At 52.2% G+C, this 25,283-nt stretch overlaps 1 protein-coding gene across 6 annotated transcripts in view; it reads left to right on the plus strand.

The window, feature by feature from the left end:
• Window positions 1-25,283, plus strand: part of NFATC1 (nuclear factor of activated T cells 1) — a 128,035-nt gene that overhangs the window by 82,630 nt on the left and 20,122 nt on the right. For 2 of the 6 annotated variants that reach the window (XM_087439372.1, XM_014781511.2), the window contains exons 9-10: window positions 9,022-9,404; window positions 9,516-9,711. In XM_087439372.1, coding sequence (XP_087295498.1) covers window positions 9,022-9,404; window positions 9,516-9,711 — 579 coding nt within the window. Of the gene's footprint in view, window positions 1-9,021; window positions 9,712-25,283 lie in introns of all 6 variants that reach the window. The other 4 variants (XM_087439371.1, XM_014781510.2, XM_087439373.1 and 1 more) reach the window with 3 other exon arrangements.

Here is a 25,283-nt window from a genome sequence, read left to right on the forward strand (position 1 = left end):
TGACAAGGTTAGACATCTTGACCACTACACACACCTGAGCCCTTGACCCCGCAGAGGGGTCAACCACAGGAAAGGGCTTTGAAGGTGGAGTCTGTTGCTCCTGAAGAGGTTGGGTGAGAGGGAGTGAAATGTGGGATGATGTTGGGGTCTGGACCGTGTGACAGAACAGGGAGCCCTGTCCCCAAAGTTGGTGGGGCTGGGGGCGATGGGGTGCCATCGGGCCAGGGAACTGAGGGCAGCCCCTTCTCCGAGTTCAGCCCTGGCTCACAGCAGCCCCCCTGACGACCGAGGGGGCGAGAGGGTGGTTTTGTTTACAAACCTCAGGCTGTGAGCCACCAGCAGCAAAGGGCAGTGTGAGTCAGGAGTGAGGCTGGACACCCAAGGAGTCTGGGCACCAAGGCGCGTGGAGAAGACCTGACGTGTCCGGGCCACCAAGGGTGGGCGGCCTGGTCCCATGACAGCTCTCAGCACGACTTCAGGAGGCGTTGCGCCCGCCCTCACAGGGGCTGCCCCCGTGTGACTCCCCGGGCTCTGACCAGAGCCAGCCCTCGACGAACGTGCGGCTGCTTGGAAGCAAATCACCAGGAGGATGAGCCATGTTGACTTCAGATGCAGTTTTGGCAATTATTGGGTGAAATCCGATCGATGTATTTTTTTGGCTCATGTGGTCTGTTTTGACCGTTATCTGCCATCAGCCTAATTGGGTAATAGTCAGAGCCCCACGTAACTGAACTTGGAGAAGATCGGGGCTGGTGCACACCTGTGGCCGAGGGGCTGGTGCCACACACAGTGACGCTGCCTCACGCATTCACTTCCGATGGTGGTGTTAGAGCTGTCTTGGTCCCTGGGTCTCTGTGCCCGCTGACGCTTCCGCAAACAGGCAGGATGACTTGAGGACCACGTGAGGTAATGGCTGGCCTTTGCACCTGGTCAGATTGGCATAGTTAGCGGTGCCCGGAGCTGAGCTTTCAGTCCTGAGGTCTGTGGAGTGCGCAGTTGGAAGGTGCATGCCTGGAGCCTGGAGCATGGTGTCTTCCCAGGAACCTGGAGTGTGCGGCGTAGATGCTGGTTGAGGTGTGTGGGAAGGACAGTGAGCATGTTCTCAGAGGAAAGGAGGATGCAATTCCGAATTGAAACGCCCTCCCTGTCTCCTTCCCCGCATGGCTTATGGCGTGGATTCACTCACCCACTGATTCGTCCACCCCCTGACCTGCTCCAGAACTCGCTCTTGGCTCTGGACGCAGAGAAATGACGCGTTCTTGCCCCGAGGCTGGCCGTTCAGGTGAGCCCACTCACTACTTTTCCCTTCTTGTTATTTCAAAAAAGTCATGCCCTGGAGTTATCATTGCTGGGTGTTTATATTGATGGTAAAACTTGGGCTTTGATGTCGTGAACAAACCGAAGACAATCTGATCTTTGTTTTCTGGGGTTTAGAACAAAACCCCTTTTGTCCAGTACTGTGGCAGGTACCTGGGAAAGTAAATCAAGCTGCAGCAGTTGAGGTCACTTACAAATGCGCGCGTACAATGAGAAGGGAAATTATTAGGAATAATTCCTGGCCTGTGTACGGCACCTTCAACTTTTGGGGCATTTTAGCATGTTATGTCACTTGGTCCCGTTACGACCTGGCAACCAGATATTTATTGCAGATGAAGAAAGAGATTCTACGACAGGATTGGGCCTCCATGACAGAACCCCACAGACAGGGCCTCAAACCACAGACATTCACTGCTCAGGGCTCTGGAGGCTGGAGTCCGAGATCAGGGTGCCGGCAGGGTCAGGGTCCGGTGAGGACCCTCCTCTGCATCGATGCTGCCTTCTCGCTGTGAGCGCACATGGTGGACAGAGAGCACGATCTCGCTCTTCCTCTTCTGAAGGCCATGGCCCTATCGAGTCAGGGCCCGCTTAGGACCTCACTTAACCTTAATCGCTTGCTGAAGGCCCCATCTCCAAATACAGTCGCTGGGGGTTAGGGCTTCAACTGTGAATTTGGGGGACACAGTTCGGTCAATAGGGTATCCCTGGCTTGTCCAAGGCCAAAGAGCTGGGCATGCTCCCAGGCCCCGACTCCAGGCCCCCACTTGTCCTGTGCCAGCCGCCTGGAGGCAGGAGGGGCGCCTCAGGAGCCCCTGAGCGTGGAGTGGGCTCTGTGCTGGCCACTGTGTCCCTGATGCTCATGTGTGTCCCTCACCAGCCTTTAGGTGGGTGTTGTCTTTATCTTAGAGCTGAGACGCCGAGGCTCACAGGGGTTATGTGATCGGCCCCAAGGCCTCGCAGCTTGTGAGTGGCCGCAGGACTCAAGCCCAGCTAGCCCAGTGGCCACAGTCAGGAGCCCTCTCACTCTGCGTCTACCTCTGACCGAGGTGCACGCATTTGCCCTCTTGTCCCAGATGTGGCTACAATCCATCCACATGTGCGGGAGGAATACACTTAGGCCACACGTGTAGGAAGGTGGGTTTAAAAGAAAACGCACAGATGAACATGTCTGCTTCTTTATTTGGGCAGCTTTGGGGTTGGAGAGCTTTCCATGCACTGTTTATTCCTTGATCCTTCATTCCTCAGAATTTGGAGCTGTGCTAGGTGTTGGGGTACAAATGTCAGTAAGATTGTGAACTCTAGGAACTCACAAAACAGTTTGGCATTTCCTGTTTATTTAAAGTGCCATCCCATTTCTGTGAACAACACAGTTGGACTCATGAGGTGCAGACACTCGGTGGGGCCCGGTCCCCAGGCGTCTCCATTGCAAATGGAAGCAACATCTGTCTTCCTTCACTGCAGGGCCATGGGCCGCCCTGGGTTATAGGCTTGGCCCCAGACACATCTTGTAATTGGATTACTTGGCATTTCCCTTCAGTGAGAGGAGAGGACGCCTCAGACCATTGGCTGGACACACGGCTCCTCCTTCCGTGTTTGGTCCTGGTGTCTGCACAAGCCCTGCATGGACGGTGTGAGAGGAGCCCAGGGGGCATCCACTTCGCGGCCCCCACGCGTCCACCTATCTGCCTAGGGAAGATGGTCACATGCGTTCATCATACGACCTTAGTCTCCCTGTGACGGCCCACCAGCCTTGGGATGGTCGAAACTCCGTTCCCGGGCAGGAATCACACACATTGCCCTCGACCATCCAGGGAGCTGGCCTGGCCACTGCCTTTTACCTCAGTGGGATCTTGGGATTCAAGGCAAGTTGGGAACCAAAACTTTGGTTCTGCCCCTGGACCCTGTTACAGGCCCGGCTGAGTCGCTGTCAACTTAGGGCTCTGGCCGCCTCTGTTCTGTCTATCTGTTAAGACAGCCAGTGTGGCCGCGAGCAGAATACACGGAATCCCTGGGTGAAGGCAGCACAGACATCAGCCATTTACCGCCACTTACCGCAGGCCTGGACACCCTGCAGGGACCCAGGCTCAGGTGGGCGTGTGCCGGCTGCATGCCCAGGGACGTGTTCTGAGAGGTTTCAGAAGGGCGTGTGGGTGGCCACGCCTGGGGAGCCGTGTGTCCACCTGGTGCCTTGGGCCAGACAGAACGGGGACACACTTGATTCTCGACCCTGGGTGAGACAGCAGCGTGGCGCCACTTGCTGGCCGGAGGACCGTGCCCGGAGCTGCACACCCAGCGTGGAAGCCAAGGAGAGGCAGGCTCGGACGGGCGTCTGGCCAGGCGATTCAGAGAGGCCCCCGACCCACCCTGGGTGAAGAGGGGTCGGGCTCCAGGACGGGCTCTGCTCTACTCTCAGGAACAGGGACTCTCATCTGGAGGGCCCCTCCCACCTGCCATTGCCAGACACGGGCTTTCTTCACACGAGGCCAGGAATGTACTGGAAGGCTCTTTGCCCCACAGACTCCCATTGCTGGGGCTGTGCGTGAGGTGGGGGGTCGCGGGGGGAGGCTTGCCCCACCTCTCACAGAGTGTATCCGTTGATCGCCAGGACCGCTGTCTGCCCGAGGTGGGGAGAGAAGGCCCGCGGTCTGGCCCTGGAGGTGCGAGTCTGGGCACTGGGACTACCGCCCCCAGGACTCGCGTCTCTGACCTCGCAGCTCCTGGAGCAGACACTCAGGAGCTTGCATCAGACACGCAACGAGGCTCAGCGCCTTTGACAGAGGACACGGACTTCGAGGCGCTGGAGCTGAGGGGCGGCTTCGCTGTCAGATCCGCACTCAGGGTCTCCACAGAGGACAGTCCACGCCCTGTGCTGACGTGAGCCATTCGGGTGGTGGACGCCAGCGCGCTCCAAGCGGGAGCCCGACTTTTCCATGAGAACATGCTTTGTAGGCGACAGCCGGCCTTACAGATTAGCGTTAATCTTTCACACTTTCGCTTTCTGTAATAAACTAGATTCCAGACTCCCTGCCTGGTGAGGTGGTGTTCTTCTGCGCGCCGTGGCCGGCCTCCTGTTACCCCTGCCCAGACCCGTGCGGTGGACACAGAGCTGTAACCAGACATTGCGTCACACGAGCGTCAGGCCTGGAAGTCAGCTGCTCTCAGCCGTGGACGAGGCCCCGCGCAGCTCCCCCACCCGAGAGGCAGGTGGCACCACAGCCCGGGCCCCTGCGCCGGAGGCGTCCTCTTCGTTTCTCACTAATGGGAAACAGGAGGCATCGTCTCAGTGGCTCTGATTTACAGAGGGGTGTTCATTTCCTTCGAACCCCTAGTGAGAAATGCAATTTAGACACAAGCACAGTCGCAGAGTATTCGTGCTTCAAGCTTCTGTAGGTGCCTCGGGAACAGCGGTGTTGTGGCTTCAGTCTCCAGGGGGGTCTATGTTTTCCCTTTGTCACCTGTTCCCAGGCCCTGAGCGATAGAGTTCTGTCCTGTGTCTGCTCTCTGCCTGCGGTCACGCAGTTCATCCTGGAACTCCCCTGCCTGGTGCCAAATCATTAGGGTTTCTCTGTCCTTGCCTCCTCAGCAACCCTCTGGTCCCTGGGGTTGTGAAGACCCCCCCCCCCCCGAGCAGGCAGGGTGGGGATTGTCTTGGTTAAGTGTGCACGAGTTTATTCCTAAAGGGAGCCTGTCTCGATGGCCTCGTGTTGGGCTTGCACAGGGCGAGGATCAGGCCCTCATGTGTGTGGAGCTGGGAAGGACCTGGAAGGCCAGGCAGCCTGATGGCTTCCGCCCCGTGTGGACTCTCCACCTCCTTGTGGCAAGATGGTGGGTCCGGACGCCATTGGAAGGTGACACATTTCCTGTATTCTCACCTTGCACCCCCAGCGTGGGGCGACCCATGCAGGGGCCCCTGCAAGATCGTTTTCTGAGACTTTCCCAGAAGGCTCCCAGGGAGCCGAGTGATGTGAGAGTTAGTGCTGGTGCCACTGGACGGCTTTAAACAGGTTGTAAACGACAGATACTCTAATGGCCCTGCAGCGAGCAAAGAGACACCGGCTGGCTCCTGCCCACCCGGAGGCGGGTCGGCTAGGCCTCTGACCGCTTCCAGGAATTGCTGGTCTGGCCCGGCCCGTGCGCGCCCTGTGCATCATCCCCACATGGCAGGTAAACCTCGCCGGCTGGCATTTCCCGGGCAGCTGTGTTTGGGCTGCACCTTTCACGCCACGCAGAGCAGACAGGGTAAGAGTTTTTAAGGAGCTCAGGGGACACTTTAGGAGAGAGAGGAGTTGGTCCTTGAACCTGAAAATCCAGTGCACTGCAGAGAGAATCCCAGCAGGGTTTTAATTTAATCTGCCAGACGTGTATATATTTTTTTAAGATCGCGAGCTCTGCAAGTTACTACACTGATTTAGAATTTAACCTTTGCCATTCTGGACGCTGGTGTTTTCCATGAGCATCTTTTGAACGAGAAGGACCTTGGTTCCCCTGGGCTCGTGTGTGCTTGTTGGGGCTGTGGCCCTTTGGAAGGTGAGGGCCTGTCTGCCTCTCAGGTGCGGGGTCTCGGGGGCTGACTTCGTCCGTTTGCCATTTCTGGATTTACAACGCACTGGAAACAGGCCAAGGTGACTCTGATTGGGGAATCTGGTTGGAACCTGCCCCCAGCCCAGCAGAGCCGTCAGCAGGAACTGGTCCGGGGGGCCGTGCTGTCGGCACTGCAGGGCCCAGGCGCTGGGGCAAGGCCGCCTCTGGGAGAGGCTGTCTCTCCGCAGCGCAAGCTTCGTGGTGCTGGGGCGACGGCAGCCTGCAGACATTTGACTTTCCGGGGACGAGTGAGCGGGGCTGTTTTCCAGCACATGTGAGGATGTTCGTCTCAGTCTCAGCAGCGCTCTCCCCACACACAGCGCGGCGGCCTGGGGTCCAGCTCTTCAACAGCAACCCCCGGCCCCCGTCTGTGGATATGAAATGCCCGTCTGGGGAGGCCGCCTCAGGCTGCCCCCTGGGAGCTCAGCCCCAGCAGAGCCTCTCCTCAGAGGTCGGCTTCGGGCTGGGTGGCTCCCAGGCCGGGTGGCATGTGTGCCGCAGAAGCCCTGGGCTGTGGCAGCTCCAGCCACTGGTCCTGAGTGTGGATTGGGACGTTAATGGAAAGTCCCTAGGGAGGGTCGGGGGCTTGCTGAGGTGCCACCTGACGAGGCCCCAAGTGCTTCTCCAAAGGCCCGGATGCGGGGGCTACGGACAGGTTGCATCTTGAGTGGGCCCGCCCCTCTGACCGAGTGCACCCCCTCCTCCGGGGCTTCGGGTCGCTGCAACAAGAGATGTTCAGTGGGACTCGTCACACCCTTGCCAAGGAGCCAGGTGGGGGCTCTTCTGGATACGAACATTTGCCCTCTGTAGCTGTGTGCTCCTCCAGAGACTCACGCCACTGCTGGCCCGGAGCCTGGTGGACACGGGGCAGTGAGATGCCACCCCTGAGAACGCCGGCTCTCCTTGGTGTCCGTTCTGCAGCCAGTGGTAGTCTTCTTTGGAACACAGTTCCACTGGGACGCCAGCCCCCGCCCAGAGCCCTGATCAGCAGTGCTCCCTGGAAAGAAAGAGAAACCCCCTCCCCAGCGCAGGAGCGTGAACGCGGCGTGGGCAGGGGCAGGCAGGCCTGCCGCCCCTCTTGGCAGTTAGCCAGGCACTGTGGGGAGTCAGTGTGGCCGATGAAAACCAAGCCAGTGCGCCCACGGGTGCCCGGTGTGAAGACCGCCCCTCGCTCTGCTGCTCTCCACCGACCTTGCCTGCCCCTGGCCAACACTTGCCAGATGGGCCGTGCTGGGCTTGTCCTGTTGCAGAAGGCTGGGGACACCTAGGCCACCGGGGTGGGAGGCAGCATGTCTTCCAGCCCCCAGCGGAAGACCTCTCAGCTCTCAGCCAGACGTGACTTTCGGGCAGTGATGAGCGACACCAGCGAGTTACAGACTGTGGTTCTGTCTGCAGATGGCGAGGGACTCTGCAGAGTCCCTGTCTGCAGAGAAGCCTCGTAATCACCACGCCCTTGTGTTTTCTTCCTGCCTTCAACTATGGGCACCTCTGCAACCAGGCACCTCCCTCCCAGTGTTCCAGGAGGACACGTTAGAGATGGGGCACGGTTGAGAATAGGGGCTGGGAGAAATCCACGTGCCAAAGAGGCCAAATGAAAGAAGATGTTTTGTTGGGAATCCCCAAGCATGAGAAGCTCAGGATGTGGAGATTCTCAGAGGAATTACATGCCCTGGAACCTTCCTCTTCACTTAGTTTGGTGTGTCACCTTCACGTTAGAGGCGAGGAGCAGGGCCAGCAGGCAGGGCGCTTGTCCCAGGTCACCCGGCCTCGGCGGGCCAGCCGTGCTGCACAGGTGCTCCGTCGGGATGAGTCCATCTGGACACGTCTCCACAGCCGAGGGCGGATCCGCAGGCACCACCATAATGGAGAACAGATGTGCGCACTTACTGGCTCAAGACCTTCATTAAAGATTTTTTCTCAAAAGGTAGATATGCTCTTATTTATTTAAGGAGGAGGCTGGGGCCCTGCTTTGTGACACAGGGGTCTGGGCTCAGGCCTCACACAGGCCCACAGACTGTGATTGAATGGGGGCGTTCCCTTCGTGCAGCCGACCCAGCCGAGGAGCACCCACCCGAGCATGTGAGGAGGTGAAAATACGGCTAGGAGGGTCTGATGACAGCTTATTACCCCAACTGCATTCCTTCAAAGCAGTGCCAAGCGTCTGCTGTAGATTCAAGTGTGCTCTTACTCGTCACTCTCAGAAGGGTTGGACCGTTGAGGTGTCTCCTGTAAATGGGCATAAGAGGTCTGAAACTGGCAGAAAGCAGGGCCACAGGGAGGTCGGGATGGAGCTGAGGCCCGCAGAGACTGCAGAGGCAGGTCGCCGGCTTCCCCCCACATTCCCCGCAGAAACCGGAGGCCCGGCGCCTGGTCTGGCCCGGCCCAGAGGAGTGAAAGGGGCCTTCTGCTTCCCTGCGACCCGCCTCCCAGCCTGGCTCTCGGGGCCCCATCAGCTTCCCAGCGAGGGTGGCCAGGACGATGGTCCAGAAGCAGTTCAGGAGCTCTGACTTCTGCCCCAGGAGCTTTGTCGTCACTGCTTGTCTGTCGTCTGGATGCACTTCATCCTTGAGGAGCGGAACAGGGAGGGCTGGGAAGGAGAGGTGGCGTTTTTGCCTGAGGAAGAGTGTTTTCCTTTTCTAGTGGTCAGAGCCTTCTCTCCTGCACCAGACAGGCACTTATCTTTTCCGTTGGATCTTTACCAACTTCTAAGCGCCATCTTACTGTGTGTTCAAGTTCACTGAACGTGCAGACGCTTATCACATAGGGCGTCAGTAGCAGTAGAAATGCAGTAGGACATCCAAGTTAAAATTTTCGCTTTGATTACTACAAATCCACGGACCCTTGGGTCCAAAGCTTCTACTGCAGTTTGCAAATGGATTTTTATAGCACATTAGTGCTGGGGGTGATTCCAAGGAAAATAGTGCGCTCACTATTAGAACCAGCTGCAGCTCTCTGGAGCCGATGACTCACACCCTTCTTTTTAATTGGGTGGGAGAACCGGGCAGGAGACACACAGGGACTCAGTCAAGACGCTGTTTGTTTTCAGAGGGTATCCTAGCCACAAGCCCGCCCATCACACCCATCTGCAGCTTGTGTTTATTTAACTTTTTTTCCTTCTCACAGTTCCAATCATAAAAACAGAGCCCACTGATGATTATGAGCCTGCCCTGACCTGTGGACCAATGAGCCAGGGCCTGAGCCCGCTCCCGAAGCCGTGCTACAGCCAGCAGCTCTCGATGCCGCCCGACCCGGGTTCCTGCCTCGTGGCCGGCTTCCCGCCCTGTCCGCAGAGAGGCAGCATGATGTCACCACCACCGAGCGCCAGCCCGAAGCTCCACGACCTTTCTTCCGCTCCCTACAGCAAGGGCATAGCCACCCCGGGCCATGGTCACCTCGGACTTCAGCGGCCAGCCGGAGGCGTCCTTGCCATTCAGGAGGTGCCGAGACCCGTGGGCGCACACCCCGGCTCCCCCCAGCAGCCGCCGCCCACCCTGCTGCAGCCACAGGTGAGTCCACAGCTGAGCAGTAGCTGTTCCCCGGGTGGCCAGCCAGCACTCTGTCCCAACAGCTCCTCCTCTCCACTACCGTCTGGTACCCAAGAGCCGACCTGTTTGCAGTCCTGCAGCCCAACCCGCCCGTCCGTGATGGGCCACCAGCAGCACCAGCCGCCCAAGGTTCCGAGAAACGAGTCTGCAGCCACCCAGCCTCTGCCGCTGCCCGAGGTGCGTGAGGACAGTAATCATAGTCTGGCCCCCATTCCCGTAACGGTCAAGCGAGAGCCTCAAGAGTTGGACCAGCTGTACCTGGATGACGGTAAGTGCCCGCGGCCGTCGGTGCGCACTCAGCCTGGCGCTGCATCCGCGAGTGCAGAAGGAGGGTGTGCCATTCGCTGCCTAGCAGAGGAGCGCGGCTGGTGTGCGTGTCCACATGGGAAGCACTTCCCACTGCTGGTGGCCGCACCGCGTGGCCGCGGTGTCAGCTGCCAGCCAGCTGCATGATGCATAGTTCTGCTCCGTGACCTCAGCCCCTGGTCCCGGCGAGGCCTGTGGCTGTAGACCCTCAGGGATACTGTCCTGGCCACACTGACTGGAAACTCAGGCTGCCCGGGTTTGCTGAGCAAAGCTTCACAAGGCGCTGCCTGGCCGAGTGGGGAGTTCTGTTACAAGGGGCTGCCCTGGAGCATGGCTTCAGGTCAAGCTGTCTTGTTTCTTGGCATCTTGAGAGATTCTTTAGTTGAGTGAACAATTTTAAACAACTGCTTAGCTGGAAGTGATTAACACTGTACCCTGTACAGGTGTGTAAAAACACTGCAGCACTGTGACAGTCTTGTTGGGAGCTCAATGAAAGCATCATAAGGCATAGGGTGGCTCCCTAAACCAGGACTTAAATCCGGGTGCCTGGGGCCTTCTCCCCGGTACAGCGCCCGGCCTGCTCAGGGCAGAAACGAGGTCGAATGTGGACGATAGGGTGACTCGGAAAGGAAGTGCCCTCAGAACACCCACAGTCAGGCTAATTGGTGTCAAAATCCGAGTACCAAGGTGTTTCTGTAAAATCGTGACAGAAGACACCGTGTTGTTGTTCTCAGCATATGTGTTCTGTCGCCTCTCCTCTGGGGCGAGGCGCGGCTCCAGCTGAGGGAGGGCGGAGCCCCCGCATGCGCCTTCATCACCTCCATTGCAGCGTTAATCGGCCAAGCGACCACAGCCCAGCCATCTGCTCAGTAAGAGTCAGCCCGTCAGTGGTTTGCTGGGCCTGGACTGTCTGTGTGGGCGCCGGCCCGAAAGCAGCACATCCCGTTTACCTAGGAGTCAGTGGTTTCCCGGATGAGGGTACAGACCGGTGCCCTGGAGCAAATGCCCACCCCTCCGCTGCCGATGGACTCAGGTGGAGCCTGAGAGCCTGGGCACTCGGCCCCAGGTGCCCCAAAAAAGCCTCCCGGTCTCCAGGGTCGAGGCCTTGCAGCCGCCCGTAGCCGCTTTACCTAAAAATAACAGCCAAACGTTGTAGGCTTTTCCTTCCCACTACGTCTCTCTGTAAATGTCGCGTTTTCTCTGTGTGTGTGTTCTGTGAGCTCCCCAGCAGCCTTGTACTCCAAGGGGTCCCTTCGGAAGAGCGTTCACTTCTGGAGCTGCTGTTCCTGACGTGGGCGGCCCTTAGCAGGTCACCCACACTTGCCGTCAGCAGCCTTGTCCCACCCGTGGTGCAGATGTGAGCTGGCCTGGGAACACGTGAAATCCCGGCCTCTGAACGCCAGCGTCCGCCCCCAGCTCAGTGACAGGGCTGGACGGGGACTCCCTGCACCTCAGATCTCGCAGATTCCTGTCTGCTCAGGTGGAAACCGCCTCTCCTGCTTAGTCCTAACTCGAGATGATGAGCTTTCAAATATTTTTGTTCTGTAAATGTGCAACCCTTAAGCCCCGTGCCCTCTTTGTAGGGTGCGCTTGTGGGTTCCTAGATGATATCAGGTTCTCCTTCCTTCCACCCACAGAAGCGCAGGCCCCGATGGTGCTTCCACGAGCATCCACCGGGAATCAGCAGCTCTTTCCTCCAGAACCACTCTAACTGCATCTCGGCTCTCAGCACCTGAGGAGGTTCACTGTGACCTGGGAGGTGGTGCCCTCTTCTTGTGGACTTTCTCTGCTCGTTTCTTGTTTCATTTAACTGGTTCCCTTGAGCTCACTTCAGGCCCACGACGACAGTCAGGACAAAAGCGGGCTGTGTTTCCTGCTGCCTCCTCGGCACATGGGAAGCTGGTGGATTCCATCTTCATTCCCTGCGTCCAGGGAGGCAGGCCACTGTGTCCAGGGTTGGACGCTGACGCTCACATCTGCAGCCTTGCCACTCCACTTTGTCTCAGAAAGTTCTGGCGTGGTCTTGCTAGATGCTGAGAGAGAATGCAGAGGAGCTCACTGCCCTCCTCTCAGGTCCTGCCCAAGCCTCCTTTGCTTTTGGGCACTGGGACAGTGCCCTCTGGCCCGTTCCTGATGCCCCTGTGCCTCTCGTGGTCAGGTGTGGCCTCGTTAGGATGTGGAAAGGAGCAGGGAGCTGCCCTGGGAGGCGCGCTCGTGACCCAGGGGGTGTTCTGTACTCGGTGAACTCAACAAGCCCTCTTGAGAAGGTGCCCACATGGCAGGTGTGAGGGACACTCAAGGCCGCGGCCCAGGCAGGCCTCTGGGCCCCTCCGGACTTGAATTCACTTTATCTCAGGAACTGGACTTGGTTGAGAGGTCAAAGCTGAATTAAGATGGTCCAGCCTTGAGGCCCCTCGGTCCAGGGGGCCAGCCGAGGTCGCACAGGCCCAGGCCCATGGGGCAGACTGTCTTCTGCTGATTATTCCCTGCCCGTCGGCTTCGTGGGCTGTGGGCATGGAGCTCCCAGGGATGAGGAAGAGCCTAGGCTTGGGCATCATCCTTCTGCTCTCTCTCCCAGCGCCTCTGATGGGCCCCTGTCTTTCCACCTTCCCCTCCTGATACCCAGTGCCGAGTCCTGGGGCTCCTGCCTCAAAACGTCTTTAAAGCACTTGTGCCCTCTGCTTCAGGGCCATGTCTCACCTCTAGCATAAGGCCACTTCCTGATGTCTTCCATTCTTAATTTTCCCCCAGATATTCTGCCCTTTGTCCCCGATCAGGTTCTCTCTCCAGAACACTGATCTGCATGTATCTTTTCCTGTCCAGACCTCCCAGCGTTCTCCATTGCTAGAGCCTCGTGTCCAGCTCTGGCCGATGCCTCTGGCCTCCCTGTGCTGCCCCACACACACCCACCCCATGACAGCACCTGTCTGTCCAGTTAGGTTTTCAGGTCATTGTGTGGTCCTGGGGCCCCTCGGGCAGAGGTTCTGAGACCCAGCTGGTGCGGCTCCATGCACACAGTTTCCCTCTGCCTCTGTTCCAGGCTGGATTTAATTTATTTCCGTGGTCTCCGTAATCCTGATCCAGCTGTAAACAAAGCTTTCCAGTTTTAGCCTATGAGAGCAAAGCGATGCTCGTTTTTTTTTTTTGGTCAGGATTGGGATCATGGTTAAGGCTACTGTGCCAGAGGCTCCCTGGAAAGTAGTGAATGCATTTATATAAATACGTATATTTTTCGTGCGTGGTATTTCATTGCTGTCTTGTGGTCCTCAGCTAGCACCACGAGAAGGTAAAGCCTTGAGTGGCTGGCCTTGGACCCTCCCGGAAGTGGCCCTAATTCATCCCCTGTGGGCGAATGCCCCTCCCGGTCCTGCTGGAGCTGCTGGAGGGTGGAGATAGCAGACGAAGCTCTGCCAGCGTCCCCACAGGAACAGCCTTTCCTGGGGGGACCCTCCTGAGGTTGAGGGAGGCCCTCGGGGTGGACATACCCTGTTCTGGGGTACAGCCTCAAATAAGCCCGGGCTTCCCTCCAGAGGGCTCCCAGGCCTGAGGTGTTGGTGTGGGTCCACACACACAGGCTGGACAACCCTGCCTTGGGGGTGGCCGCTGAAAGCTCAGGCTGTGGGGCTTCTCTCCTGGCAGTCGGAACCAGGCATCATCTGATCTGGGCGTCCATCCACCATCAGGAAAGCCGATTGCATGTTTGTAGCTCTGTCTGAGCTGCTGAAGACTCCCAGGGTCCATAGGCACTTAGAATATGAATGGGCCTAGCTCTTTCTAGAACCCATGGGATATTTATGGCAGTGCATGAAGAGCAAGGAGAAAGCACTCTGTCCTCGTGAGAGGGTGGACGAAACTGTCCGCTGAGCTGTCCGGGCTCATGGAAGGGTCCTGAGGCAGAATCTTTGTGCCGACCTTGGTTCCTCAGGAACCTAGAACCTGCCATCTGGTGAGGCAGTGATGGCAATGCTGTCAGCCCAAGTTAGTCCACAGAAGGCTATGCAATGCAGAATAAAGGCCCACATCGTGAGCACGGGAACCCGAATCCCCAGCCTCCCCACCCCGAATTCCGAGGGCGTTTTCGGGTGAGTTCCTCCCTGATGCCTTCCTGTCGGAGATGGTGGGAGAGGAGAGTGGGAGGATATACAGGTCGTGGGCATGTGGGTGTGACTCCGATGCTTTGTCAAGCTTGGATGACTTGACTTAGCACCAGGAATCTGATCCTTTCCTAGCCCCCCATTTTAATGTTGCACATGATGGAGGTTTTTGAAAATTAATTTGTCGAACAGGGACAATGTCAAAACTCCTGCTCATTCTAGGGTGGCAGAAGGTTCCAGAGAATGCTTGTATGCCATCGTGAGTGCAGCATGGTCAGATCATGGTTCCAAGGCCTGGGTGGGAGAGGGGGCTGCCTCAGCTGAGGCTGATCTCGGGCAGGAGGGGATGGAGCCTCTGCGGGGATGGTTACCTACACCTGACACCAGCCTGGCACGTCGCCTGCCCCCCCCCCCCCCCCCCCCCCCCGACTTAAAGGACTCTCTCTGGAACAGTGATTGCTCAACCTTTTGGAGTTGCAATACCTTATTGTTGTTTGATTTCTCAACCCAATTATGTTCCGTCTTTCCTCACCCCTACTCTGCTTATTTTTAATTAAATTGATTTCGATTTAGTATGTATCTTGTTTAAGTTCCCCACGTCTCTTAAGGGAATGGGAAGCACTTCAGAATCCCAGCTGCTGCGGGGCAGCGCCCTTGATGTAGAAAACAGGCGGCTGTGAAATGTCTGGAGGGCGGGTGTGGGGATGGAGGTCATTAGGACACACTCCAGGGCACCAGCGTCTTTCCCTCTGTGTCTCGGTTTTGAATTTGCAGCTGACCAAGGAAGGCGCATAGAAGAGAAAACAGAAACAGCAACAAAAAACTAAAGCAGAAAACTCGATGCCATTAATTTCAAGTGGGCTTGATGGTAAAAAGCAAGCAGTCTGTCAATGTATACAGCAGGGAGAGAAGTAGGGGTGGGCTGATGAAACCAGGACTGGGAGGGTGCAGGGAAGAGACGGGAGGTGAGCCATTGGGCCTGCGGGGTCACGGCCCTCCATCTCCACCTGTGGAGGGTCAGGCCTGTTCTCAGAGGGATGCGGCATCACTGGTTCCTTGTGGCCGTGGCAGCGTCAGCGCTCCAGGCTGTGAGCTGCTTTCTGCTCGTGAGGTTTCCCTGGCGCTGACCTCTCCTGGGTCCTCGGGGAGTGTGCTGCAATTGACGGCAGTGAACTTGGCTGCACTGGCACTTACGGGAGCACAGAGCCAGCCCCATCTCCACAGTGACAGATGGGGGACCTGTTGAGGCACGGTCACCTTTCCCCTGCATACCCACCGAAGCCCGGGGGTGCTGCTACAGTGCTTCTGTCTGCCTGGAGGACCTGAGCGGCATGCACTCATGTCAGGTTTTCGCTTGATGGCTTCATCTGAACACCCATTTAGAAGTCCCCAAGGGCGGCCTGGGGTTCCTCAGACTCCTTTGTACTGCTGATGGTGCCTGGCCTGTGAGGAATCAGAATTTGTTTCCTACGTGTGCTGGTTTTTCATTTGGGTTTTGTTTTGGTTTCCCAGGAACGTAGAATAAAAAAGGCAATAATGAGATGTTATGTCCAGTTCCGGAGAGCCTGGGCATTTGGGGCACATACGTGGTCATCGTGGGAATTACGCAGAGATCCTCGAGGGTGGTTTCCACTGTGCACGGTACGTCGTGTGCGACCGGCACTCAGTCTGCCGAGCAATGTGCTCGAAGACTCAGGGGTTAATGCAGTTTCCACATTTCCATTCATCTCAAGGAATACTTGAAGTGCACGAGGACTTGCCTCAAAGTGAATCCCAACTTGTTTCTCGCTTGTTTTTACCCTCAGGTTTTGTTTCAAAAGGACTTGGCCCATAAATAAATTTCTATTATAATTTATTCTTTGGTTCAACAATATTCCTAAGATTTAAGCTCTCAATTTAGGCTTCTCAATCGTGGCAGAACCACAGGAGTACATTTTTAAAAGATTAGTTTTATGGGCTTCACATTATTTTCAATGTAGATTAAAAACAAATGTCATGAAAGCTCTGTGTGAGCCATTTCTTCAGTTGCCCGTTGTCACGACCGAGGCTACTCGACAACGCTCCCCTCCTGGGAAAGGGTTGTCCTTCGACATACCTACGTGTAAATGTGGGCAGTTCACACACACACACACAATCACAATTGTTTATGTATCGGGGAACACGCTCCGTTTACATACGTGTGCTGGAGATGTATTGTAAACATCTCTGTAGCATGATCGTGGACTCCCGTACTCATTGAAGGGACGCTCGCCACAGAGGAGCTGTTCTGCTGAAACAGGGCACCTCCTCTGAGCTGTGCACTGAAGTGACGGCTCCCAAGACGTTGGCTTGTCTGCACCACAGCCGCCATGCTGTCGCCCCGACCGCCCTGCGGCCTCCGCACAAGCAGCCCTCCAGGAGCTCTCCGGTTCCCAGAAGTCAAGATGTCGTTAAAGCAACAAGCAGGTGACCAGGCCAGCCGGGACCGTGTCTGCCCCAGCCTGGGCCATGAGCTCCGCCCCCCTTCTTTCCTGAGCATAAGCCTCTCTGGAGAGAAGGGACCGTGTCTGCCCCGGCCTGGGCCGAGAGCTCCCCTCCTCCTTCTTTCCTGAGCGTAAGCTGCTCTGGAGAGAACAAAACCTTTCCTCATGGAAAGTTTTACTAACCTGGCAGGGCGCCCAAGTCTGAGGCCTTCCCTATTCCTAATGATGATTGCACGAGTCTGTGTGACGGGGATCAAACACGCTGAGTCGTTAATATTGCAGACAGAGGCTACTGCATGATGGATGGAAGAGTGAAATCAGCCATGCAAATAATTCATTAGGGTCAGTGCTTAATGCACTTGGACGTCTGCATGGGAGTCTCAAGGCATAAAAATTATGCCACACGCCAACCAGAGGTGGGGACTGCAGTCGGCGTGGTCAACCAGCAGGCTTTATAAACAGGTCCTCTGGAGACCCCTGCAGAAGAGATCTCCCTATGCGGAAGAGTTCATCCAGCCCCAGGCCTGGAGCTGCTGCCCGTGGGCAGAGCCCCTGATGGCTCCCTCCCAGGCACTGAGTGCCTTGAAGGGCCACAGCAGGCTTTTCCAAACCCCAGTGTGTATGTGCCTCCCTGGGATTCAGAGCCTGTCTACACAGACTCACACGGAGCTGAGCTTCCAGGGGTGTTGTGCCTCCACCTAGGTCAGACAGATGTGCAGACATTGGCTTGAATGGCTTAGTCTTTGTCTAGATAAACCCAAGTGTCGACCGGTAACCACCGGAGAGTGTTGCTCAGTGTGCCGTGTGTCTGTGAACCTGGTGTAGGCGGCCATCGGGCACCGTGTTTCTGCTGAGTCTTGGAAGGTGTGTGCTTTCCGGTTGAGAACCTGTTGCCGTTGGACTCCGGGGCGGCAGCAATGCAGTCTGCTCCCCTGAAGAAAGGCGTGGACGGCGGGGCCTGCTCTAGGTCTCTGCTGAGTAAGGCTCTCTATAAAGAGGGCGCTGCGTCTGGCCGCCATAGGCACGTGCTGGTGTGGCTGCCAGCTGCCAGCCCTGCAGCTTGTTGGGCTGTGACGTGAGAGTGTCTTCTGTCCCTTCCTGCAGGGAGGGTGGGGAGGACGAGGGGGCGCTCAGTCCTGCAACACTGGAGCTGAGGTGTCTGTGAGGCTCTGGGCACTTTTCTCAGTTGCTGGGTGTAGACATTAACTAGAAGCGAGGAATGCTTTGAATTACACCGTATTTCTAATCAAAGTGTCCTTCTACAGTCCAGTTGTTCTCTGTGTACTTGGAGGGGAATTGGGTGGTATTGCTTTTGGCTAATATTAACCTTCTGCCTTTCTCCCTTAATCGTAGGTTTTAGCTTATTTCCTTCTTTAAATGGAGAGTTGTTTGACATTATTAATTAGAGGGAGAGAAATAGGGGTGGAGTAGAAGGAAAGCAGAAGGGAAAAGCTGGAAAGGTTTAGTGGAGCTTGAGCAGTTAGCACCGTTTAGGTCTATTTAGTGCCGAAAAACACTCATGACCAAGAGGCAGAGACGGACGGAGAGCTGACCTCCAGAACCACTGCGCATGGAGGATGTGGGGCACACCTATGGCATTTCTGTCATTTGCCGTAGGCAGGCTCTGAATAGTAGTAAAGTGTGCATGAGCATTTCACGATGGTGACACTGGGTTTTTTCTTGTGTAGATACAATCTGTTTTCCTCCTGCAAAGAGGTGAACACCTTTCCAGAAGTTCTTTAAATGGCTTTGTCCATCTCAGATCAAGTTGTACAACATTGGCCTGGTCTCTGCATTTTCTTTCTCTGGTGCTCGTACGTTTCAAAGAGCTGTCTTAAGAATGAGCGCTCTTCACAGATACTTTCAGATCTGTGAGCCAGCAAATAGCACACCACGGTGCTGTGTCACCAGCGCATGACGGCATAAAGCAAGCTCTTTAAAAGCATAATAGCCACATTCAAAAAGCCCAGCTGTTGATAGACTGTCAGGGCTTGGCGTCTCTCTGGGGAGAGTGGTGACCAGGGCAGTGGAGGGCTCCGTCTACATCTGTCAGACAACTGTGTTTTCACAAGAGCAGCCACGGCCTGTGACTCCAGCCAGGCACGCGGCTCCCCTGCCCCTGGAGCTCCAGGCCGAGAGCCAGCTCGGCACAGACAGTTCTCAGGGAGCTCCCTGGGACGGAAGTGTGCTCTTGCACATGGTTCCTAAGGAATAGTGAGTAACTGGCTCACAGTTGTCTGTCAAGTCCGGGCAGAGAAGAACATGGATCATTGGAATTGTAGTAATTGTCTTCCCATCAGAGCTGAAAAATTTGTTCCCAGTCCAGCATGACACATCATTGCCAACAAACAGAAACCCAAATAGCAATGATAGTAGTTAGTACTAGATGTATGGCCTTCGGTACTTTCCAAAGGGATGTTTTACATATATTCTCTCAGTTTAAATATCCAACCTGAGAACAGTCCCGTGGGCAAACCTGCTGATGTTCACCACACCCCACGGAGAAGGGAGCCGGGGCTCTGGGAGAAACGCTGTTTGAATCACAGCTGCTCAGAATCACAGTGAGTGAGTGACAGCCGGGAACACCACCTTGATCTGCCACTCTGATTTCAGTGCAGTCTTGTCTCTACCAAGGTTTAGCACAATTATTGAATATTTTTTCCCCACTAGAGACATGATGAGTGAAGATTCCTGCTCAAAAGTCTAGGTTTCAAATATGAGTTGGCTTTGCAAGCCAAAGAGGAGTGTAGTATATTTCTTTCTTCATCAAAGACTTTCTGGTTATTAACTGAGGTACTTTTTGAGGGACTGGAAGAGGGTGAGACTTCCAGAAAGATGAAGAGAGGACCTTGGTGAATCAGCACTCCCAGAAAAAGCAATAAAAATACTGACAAAACTATCGGATCAGTTATTTCAGAATCTGGAAATTAACCAAAGAGGCAGAACAAACTGAAAAGCACTTATTCAAGAAAAACAAGGGGCTGGTCCTGTGGCCTAGTAGTTAAGGTCGGTGTGCTCAGCTCCGGCGGCTCAGGTTCAGTTCCCAGGTGCAGACCTACACCACTCATTGGCAGCCATGCTGTGGTGACTCACATACAAAATAGAGGAACATTGGCACAGATGCTAGCTCAGGGCTAATCTTCCTCAGCAAAAAAAAAAAGAAAGAAAGGAAGAAAAATAAAAACTTGGTAAACACAGCAGGGTGTGTAGCGTTTTCACTCCCCCTCCAGCTACATGGCACATCACCGTGAAAAGCCAGCAGCTTCACAGACGGTGAAGGAGATTGGCCTCTTTGAGGCTCCGTTAAAAACCCCGTCCCCAAAGCACAGTCCGTATTTTGACTGGTTGTGCTGCTCCCTGGAAAAGCCACATTCCCAGGGCATGATCAAAAACAACAGACAGCTGGAATCCTGCTCATTGGAGTTGACCAAGGCTGTGCTCTCAACTGGGGCAGACAAGGGTCTAGCCAAACTAGGTGACCATGGGGGAGTTTGAAAAGCGTGATGCATTCCTGGGGACCTAGAAGACTACACATGTGCACATGGATATGCCCGTGCTCAGGAAAGACCTAGGAGAAGAGAGGGCCCCAATCTTTCACCTCTGGCTGACCTTGAGACCCTGCACAAGCAAAAGTGACAGCTAATGCTGATGTGCACTCCTGCAATTCGAAAGTGGGCCTTAACATTTAGATTTCCGTAACAAAAGGTGGAAGACTTAATGGCTCAAGGCATTTAAAGAAACCTCCCGACTGATAATTGACTGACCATTAAACTATGCTAACTGGAGGGTGACCCCTAAGAAGCCAGGCTTAAAAATAAAGATAAGAATTTTGTAAAAAGAGCCCACACACTGCAGAGAATACAGAATCTACAGAAGTAGTCTAGGAAAGTCACTAATCAGATAGGCAGCAACAAGGGGAAAAAAGAGCACAGAATTAACAACAAATCCTATGGCGGGGGGATTTGGATTCCAGAGTTGCTTCAATATATTATTTATAATGTCCAGTTTTCAACAAAAAATTATGAGACATGCAAAGAAACATGAAAATATGACCCATACGCACGGGGAAGAACTACCCACAGGGAATAGACAGTGTCCCTGAGAGGGCTCAGGTGTTGGACTTGGTAGCAAAGGCTTTAAATCAGCCTCTATAGACATGTTCAAAGAACTAAAGGAAACTATGTTTAAAGAATTAAAGGAAAATATGACAACTATATCTCATTGAATAGAGAATGTCAGTAATAAGATTAAAAAAAGATATATTTTTAAAAGGGCCAAGTAGAAGTTCTAGAATTGAAAAGTACAATAACTGAAATGAAAACTTCATTAGAGGGGATGAACAACAGTTTGGAGCTGGCAGAGAAAAAAAAATCAACAAACTTAAAGAAAAATCAATAGATTATCCAGTCTGAGGAATAGAAAGAGAAAAGAATACAGAAAAACAAACATGTGAGACACCATAAAGCATACAAACATATGCTTAATGGGAATCCAGAAAAAGAGAGAGAAAGGGCTAGAAAAAATATTTGAAGAAATAATGGTCAAAATCTTCCTAAATTAGATGAAAAACCTTATTATACACATCTAAAAAGGTCAACAAATTCCAAGTAGGATAAATTCCGAGATTCACACCTAGACACATCATAGCCAAATTGTCAAAAGTCAAAGAAAAAGAGAGTCCTGAAAGCAGCAAGAGATAAACAAGTCATCAGGTATGTGGACGCCTCAATAGGATGCACAGCTGACCTCTCATTAGCATTCATGGAGGACAGAAGGCAGTGTGATAGCATATTCAAAGTACTGAGAGAAGATGACTGTTGACCAAGGAGTCTACATCTAGCAAAACTAGCCTTAAAAATGAAGGAGAAATAAAGCTATTCCCAGATAAGCAAAGATGCAGAGAATTTGTTGCCAACAGACCTGACCTACAAGAAGTACTAAAGGGAGTCCATGAGGACCTACTTGGCAGTACTGAGCATAGTGCTAGATCTTAGGGATAAAGCAACAAACATGTCAAAAAAGGTCCCAAGACACTGGCAGTTTAGTTGGGAAGATAAAAAAAAAAAGTACAAAAAGGAGTCCTTCAGGCTGATGGTAACTCAGATCCACACAAAGAAATAAAAAGCACTGGTAAAAGTAATTACAAGGGTAAATAAAAAAAAACAGCATAAGCATATTTTTAAACTCTTCTCCTAACTGATTTAAGAGAAAATACATAAGACAATAATTACAAAACTGTGCTGATGGGCTTATAATATATAAAGATGTCACTTGTGTGACAATAACAGCACAAAGGAAGGGATAGGGAAGGAAGCTATATCAGTACAAAATTTCTATATATTATTAGAGAATAAGTTATAATAGTATATAATAGTATTAGATTATTTTAAGTTAAGATGCATATTGTAAATCTCTAGAGGAACCACTAAGAAAATAACTTAAAAATATATATAGTAAACAAAACAAAAACAAGACCAAAGAAAGCTTTTAAATGATACACTAGAAAAAATACATTTAACCTCAAAGAAGGCAGTAATGAAAAATATAGGAACACCAACAAATGAACAAAACCACGAGACACGTAGAAAACAAATAGCAAAATGGCAAAAGCAAATCCTACCATATCAAAATTGCATTAAATGTAAATGAACTAAGTACTCTAATAAAAAGGTGGAGATTGTCAGACTGGATTGGAAAACAAACAAACAGGCTCCAACTATATGCTGTCTACAAAAGACACACTTTAGATTTAAAGACGCAAATAGGTTGAAAGTAAAAGATGGAAAAGATATGGCATGCAAATAGTGACCCAAAGAGATCTGGAGTAGCTATGCTAGTATCAGACAAAATAGATTTAGAACCAAAGAAAACGTTACTAGAGACAAAGAAGGACATTTTATAATGAGTAAAACATAAATTGAGTAGGAAGATATAACAATTATAAATTATTTACTTCTACCAACAGAGCCCCATAATACAGGAAAGAAAAACCAGCAGAACTGAAGGGATACATTGAAAGATTAATTAAATTAATTAAAATAAATTTAAAAATAATATCTGGAGACTTCAGTATTCCACTCTCAATAATGGATAAAACAACTAGACAGAAATCAGCAAGAATATGATAATTGAACAACAACACTGTCAACCAGCTTGACCTAAATGACATCTACGGAACGTTCCGAAGAGTGGAGTACATATGGAACATTCTCCAGGAGAGACTTCCTACTAGGCCATAAAACAAGCCTTAATAAATTTTAGAAGATTAATTCTGATCACAATGGAATTAATCTATAGAATCAATGCAATCTCTACCAAAATTCTAGCAGGCTTTTTTTCTTTTTTTCAGAAACTGACAAAATGATCCTAAATTTATATGGAATTTCAAAGATCCAGAATACCCAAAACAATTTTGAAAACAAAGAACAAAGTTGGAAGATTCACAGTTCTTGATTTTAAAACTTACTAGAAAGCTGCAATAATCAAGACTGTGGTATTGGCATAAGATATATAGATCAATGGAACAGAACTGAGAGTCCAGAAATAAATCCTTATGTTTACAGTAAATTTATTGTTAACAAAAGTGCCAAGCCACTTAACTGGGGCAAAAGATAGCCTTTTTAACAAATGGTGCTGGAACAATTGGATATCTACATGCAAAAGAATGAACTTAGACCCTTACCTCACACCATACACAAAATAATTAACTCAAAATTGATCATGGAATTAAATGTAAGACCTAAACCAATAAAACTTTTAGGAGATAACATATGAGAAAATCTTCAAGACCTTGGATTAGGTGAAGATTTTTTAGATATGACACTAATTAAAACACAGCCCATAAAATTAAAAATTTGATGAATTAGACCTCATTAAAATTCAAAATTTTGTGCTTCAAAAGATACCACTAAGAAAACGAAAAGACAAGCAACAGACTGGAGGAATGTATCTGATACACATATCTGATAAGGAGCTTGTGTCCAGAATATGCAAAGAACACTATATCTCGTTAATGATAAGACAAACAGCCTAGTCAAAAACTGAGTAAAAGATTTAAATAGATGTTTCTCCAAAAAGGATATATGAATGGCTAATAAGTACATGAAAAAATTCTCAACATCATTAGTCATTAGGGAATGCAAATAAAATACTAATGCAAATGAGATACCAGTTCATACCCATTAGAGTGACTGTAATAAGAAGGACAATAGCAAATTCGGAGAGGATGTGGAGAAATCGGAACCCTCAGCATCACTAGTGGGGATGTAAAATGGTACGTCACTTTGGCAATGTCTTAAAAGTTGAACATAAATTTGCCATATGACCCACTCTTGGATATCTACCCAAGAGAAATGAACACATATGTCCACACAAAGACTCACACACAAATGTTCTTATCAGCATTATTTATAATAGCCAAATTTTGAAACAACTTAAATGTCCAGCAACTGGTGAATAGATAGAAGAAGTCTGTTATAGGCATACAATGGAATATTATTTGACCACAAGAAGGAATGAAATACTGATTCATGCTAGGGCTTGGATGAACCTTGAAAACATTATGCTAAGTCAAAAAAGCCAGACACAGAAGTCCACATATTATATGGTTCCATTTATATGGAAATGTCCAGAAAAGGCACATCTCCAGAGGCAGTAAAGAGCCTGGCATGTGGACATTTCCGAGGACGGGTCTAGGTGTGCATGTCTTATGCAGCTTAAGGAACTTCTCTTCAAAAGAGTGTTTTGAGTTAAATACAACTTTGCTAAAATACTCGGTGCCGAGGGAGAAGCAGTGCTCTTAAAGCTGGAGGCTTGTACACGTCGTGTACAGTTTTTCCTTTGTATGTGGAACATGTACGGTCCTTGGACTCCTTTTTTAGGGAATGTTAGGAAAAAATTCTAATTCTATTTTTATATGACATGAGCACAGTGCTGATGGTAGAATTTCTCTTAGGGAATAAAAATATGTGCGCTTCTCCATTACTTACTGTTTAGCTAAACGAGGGATTATCTTTGAAACATGAACAGTGAACAGTGGTCGTATGAACCTTCTCCATCTGTTGCCGCTCGGCAGGATCGGCGCTCGAGCGTTTTCTGACTGTGGGCGATGTGGGTTCTCTCTCACATTAGTGTAGGGCGGGCGCACGAAATTTTGAGTCCCTTTACCTTTTCAGTTTGAGTTTTGAAACAGGGTTCTTCCTTCCTACCAGATTATACAGCAGACACTTCCACATAGCAAAGAACAAAGAAAGTCTATTCCCCCTTCTCAACATCCGCCCTTATCAGGCCCGGGGGACCCCAACTAATCAAAGCCTGATACTTGGGACAATAGGCCAAGTCGGCTGGGCTACTCTCCTCCCCAAAGAAGCAGGCAGTTATCGCTCCCAGAGCCCGCTGGTTCTCTTTTGTTCTGAAATGGGCAGACAGTGCAGGATGCGGTCATTGGGCCTCGGGGCGGCGTTATCAGCCCCCTAGTCCTCCTCGCTCCCAGCCCAGGGCTGAGGCTTCCCCAGGACGGGCCCTATCAGGCCTCCGCAGCTGCTGTTACTTTAGATATGGCAGGAAGTGGGCCCTGGAAGACAGCAGGAGCTCACAGCCCTCAGCAGCATCTAGAAATGTCTGTGATTTACCCGCGGCTCTGGCTCCAGTCCCGGCCCGTGTGGGAGAAAAAAGGGAGAAAGTGCAGCAGAGACGCTGTCTGGCTGCGCAGACATGGGGGGAGCTTTGCCATCACCGTGGGGGCCCCCGGCTGTGTAAAGCAGGCAGCCCGCTGACAGCTCCCTCGCTGCCCCACCGAGCGGGGACCCACACGGGGCAGCGCCCTTGTCTCCTGGAGCAGCGCTGTTTTACGGCCTCCTCCATCCTTTCTGCTCATAAAGCACTTGGTTTGCAGTTTAGTCTGTGTGTCTGTGGATGATTCTAACAGGGCTTAGTGCTCTGCCCCAGCAAAAGCTAGGTCGGGAAACCCAGGGGCAGTC

This window comes from Ceratotherium simum, chromosome 14, assembly GCF_057802395.1.
Source record: "Ceratotherium simum simum isolate JZ-2026a chromosome 14, ASM5780239v1, whole genome shotgun sequence".
NCBI classification, from domain to species: domain Eukaryota; kingdom Metazoa; phylum Chordata; class Mammalia; order Perissodactyla; family Rhinocerotidae; genus Ceratotherium; species Ceratotherium simum.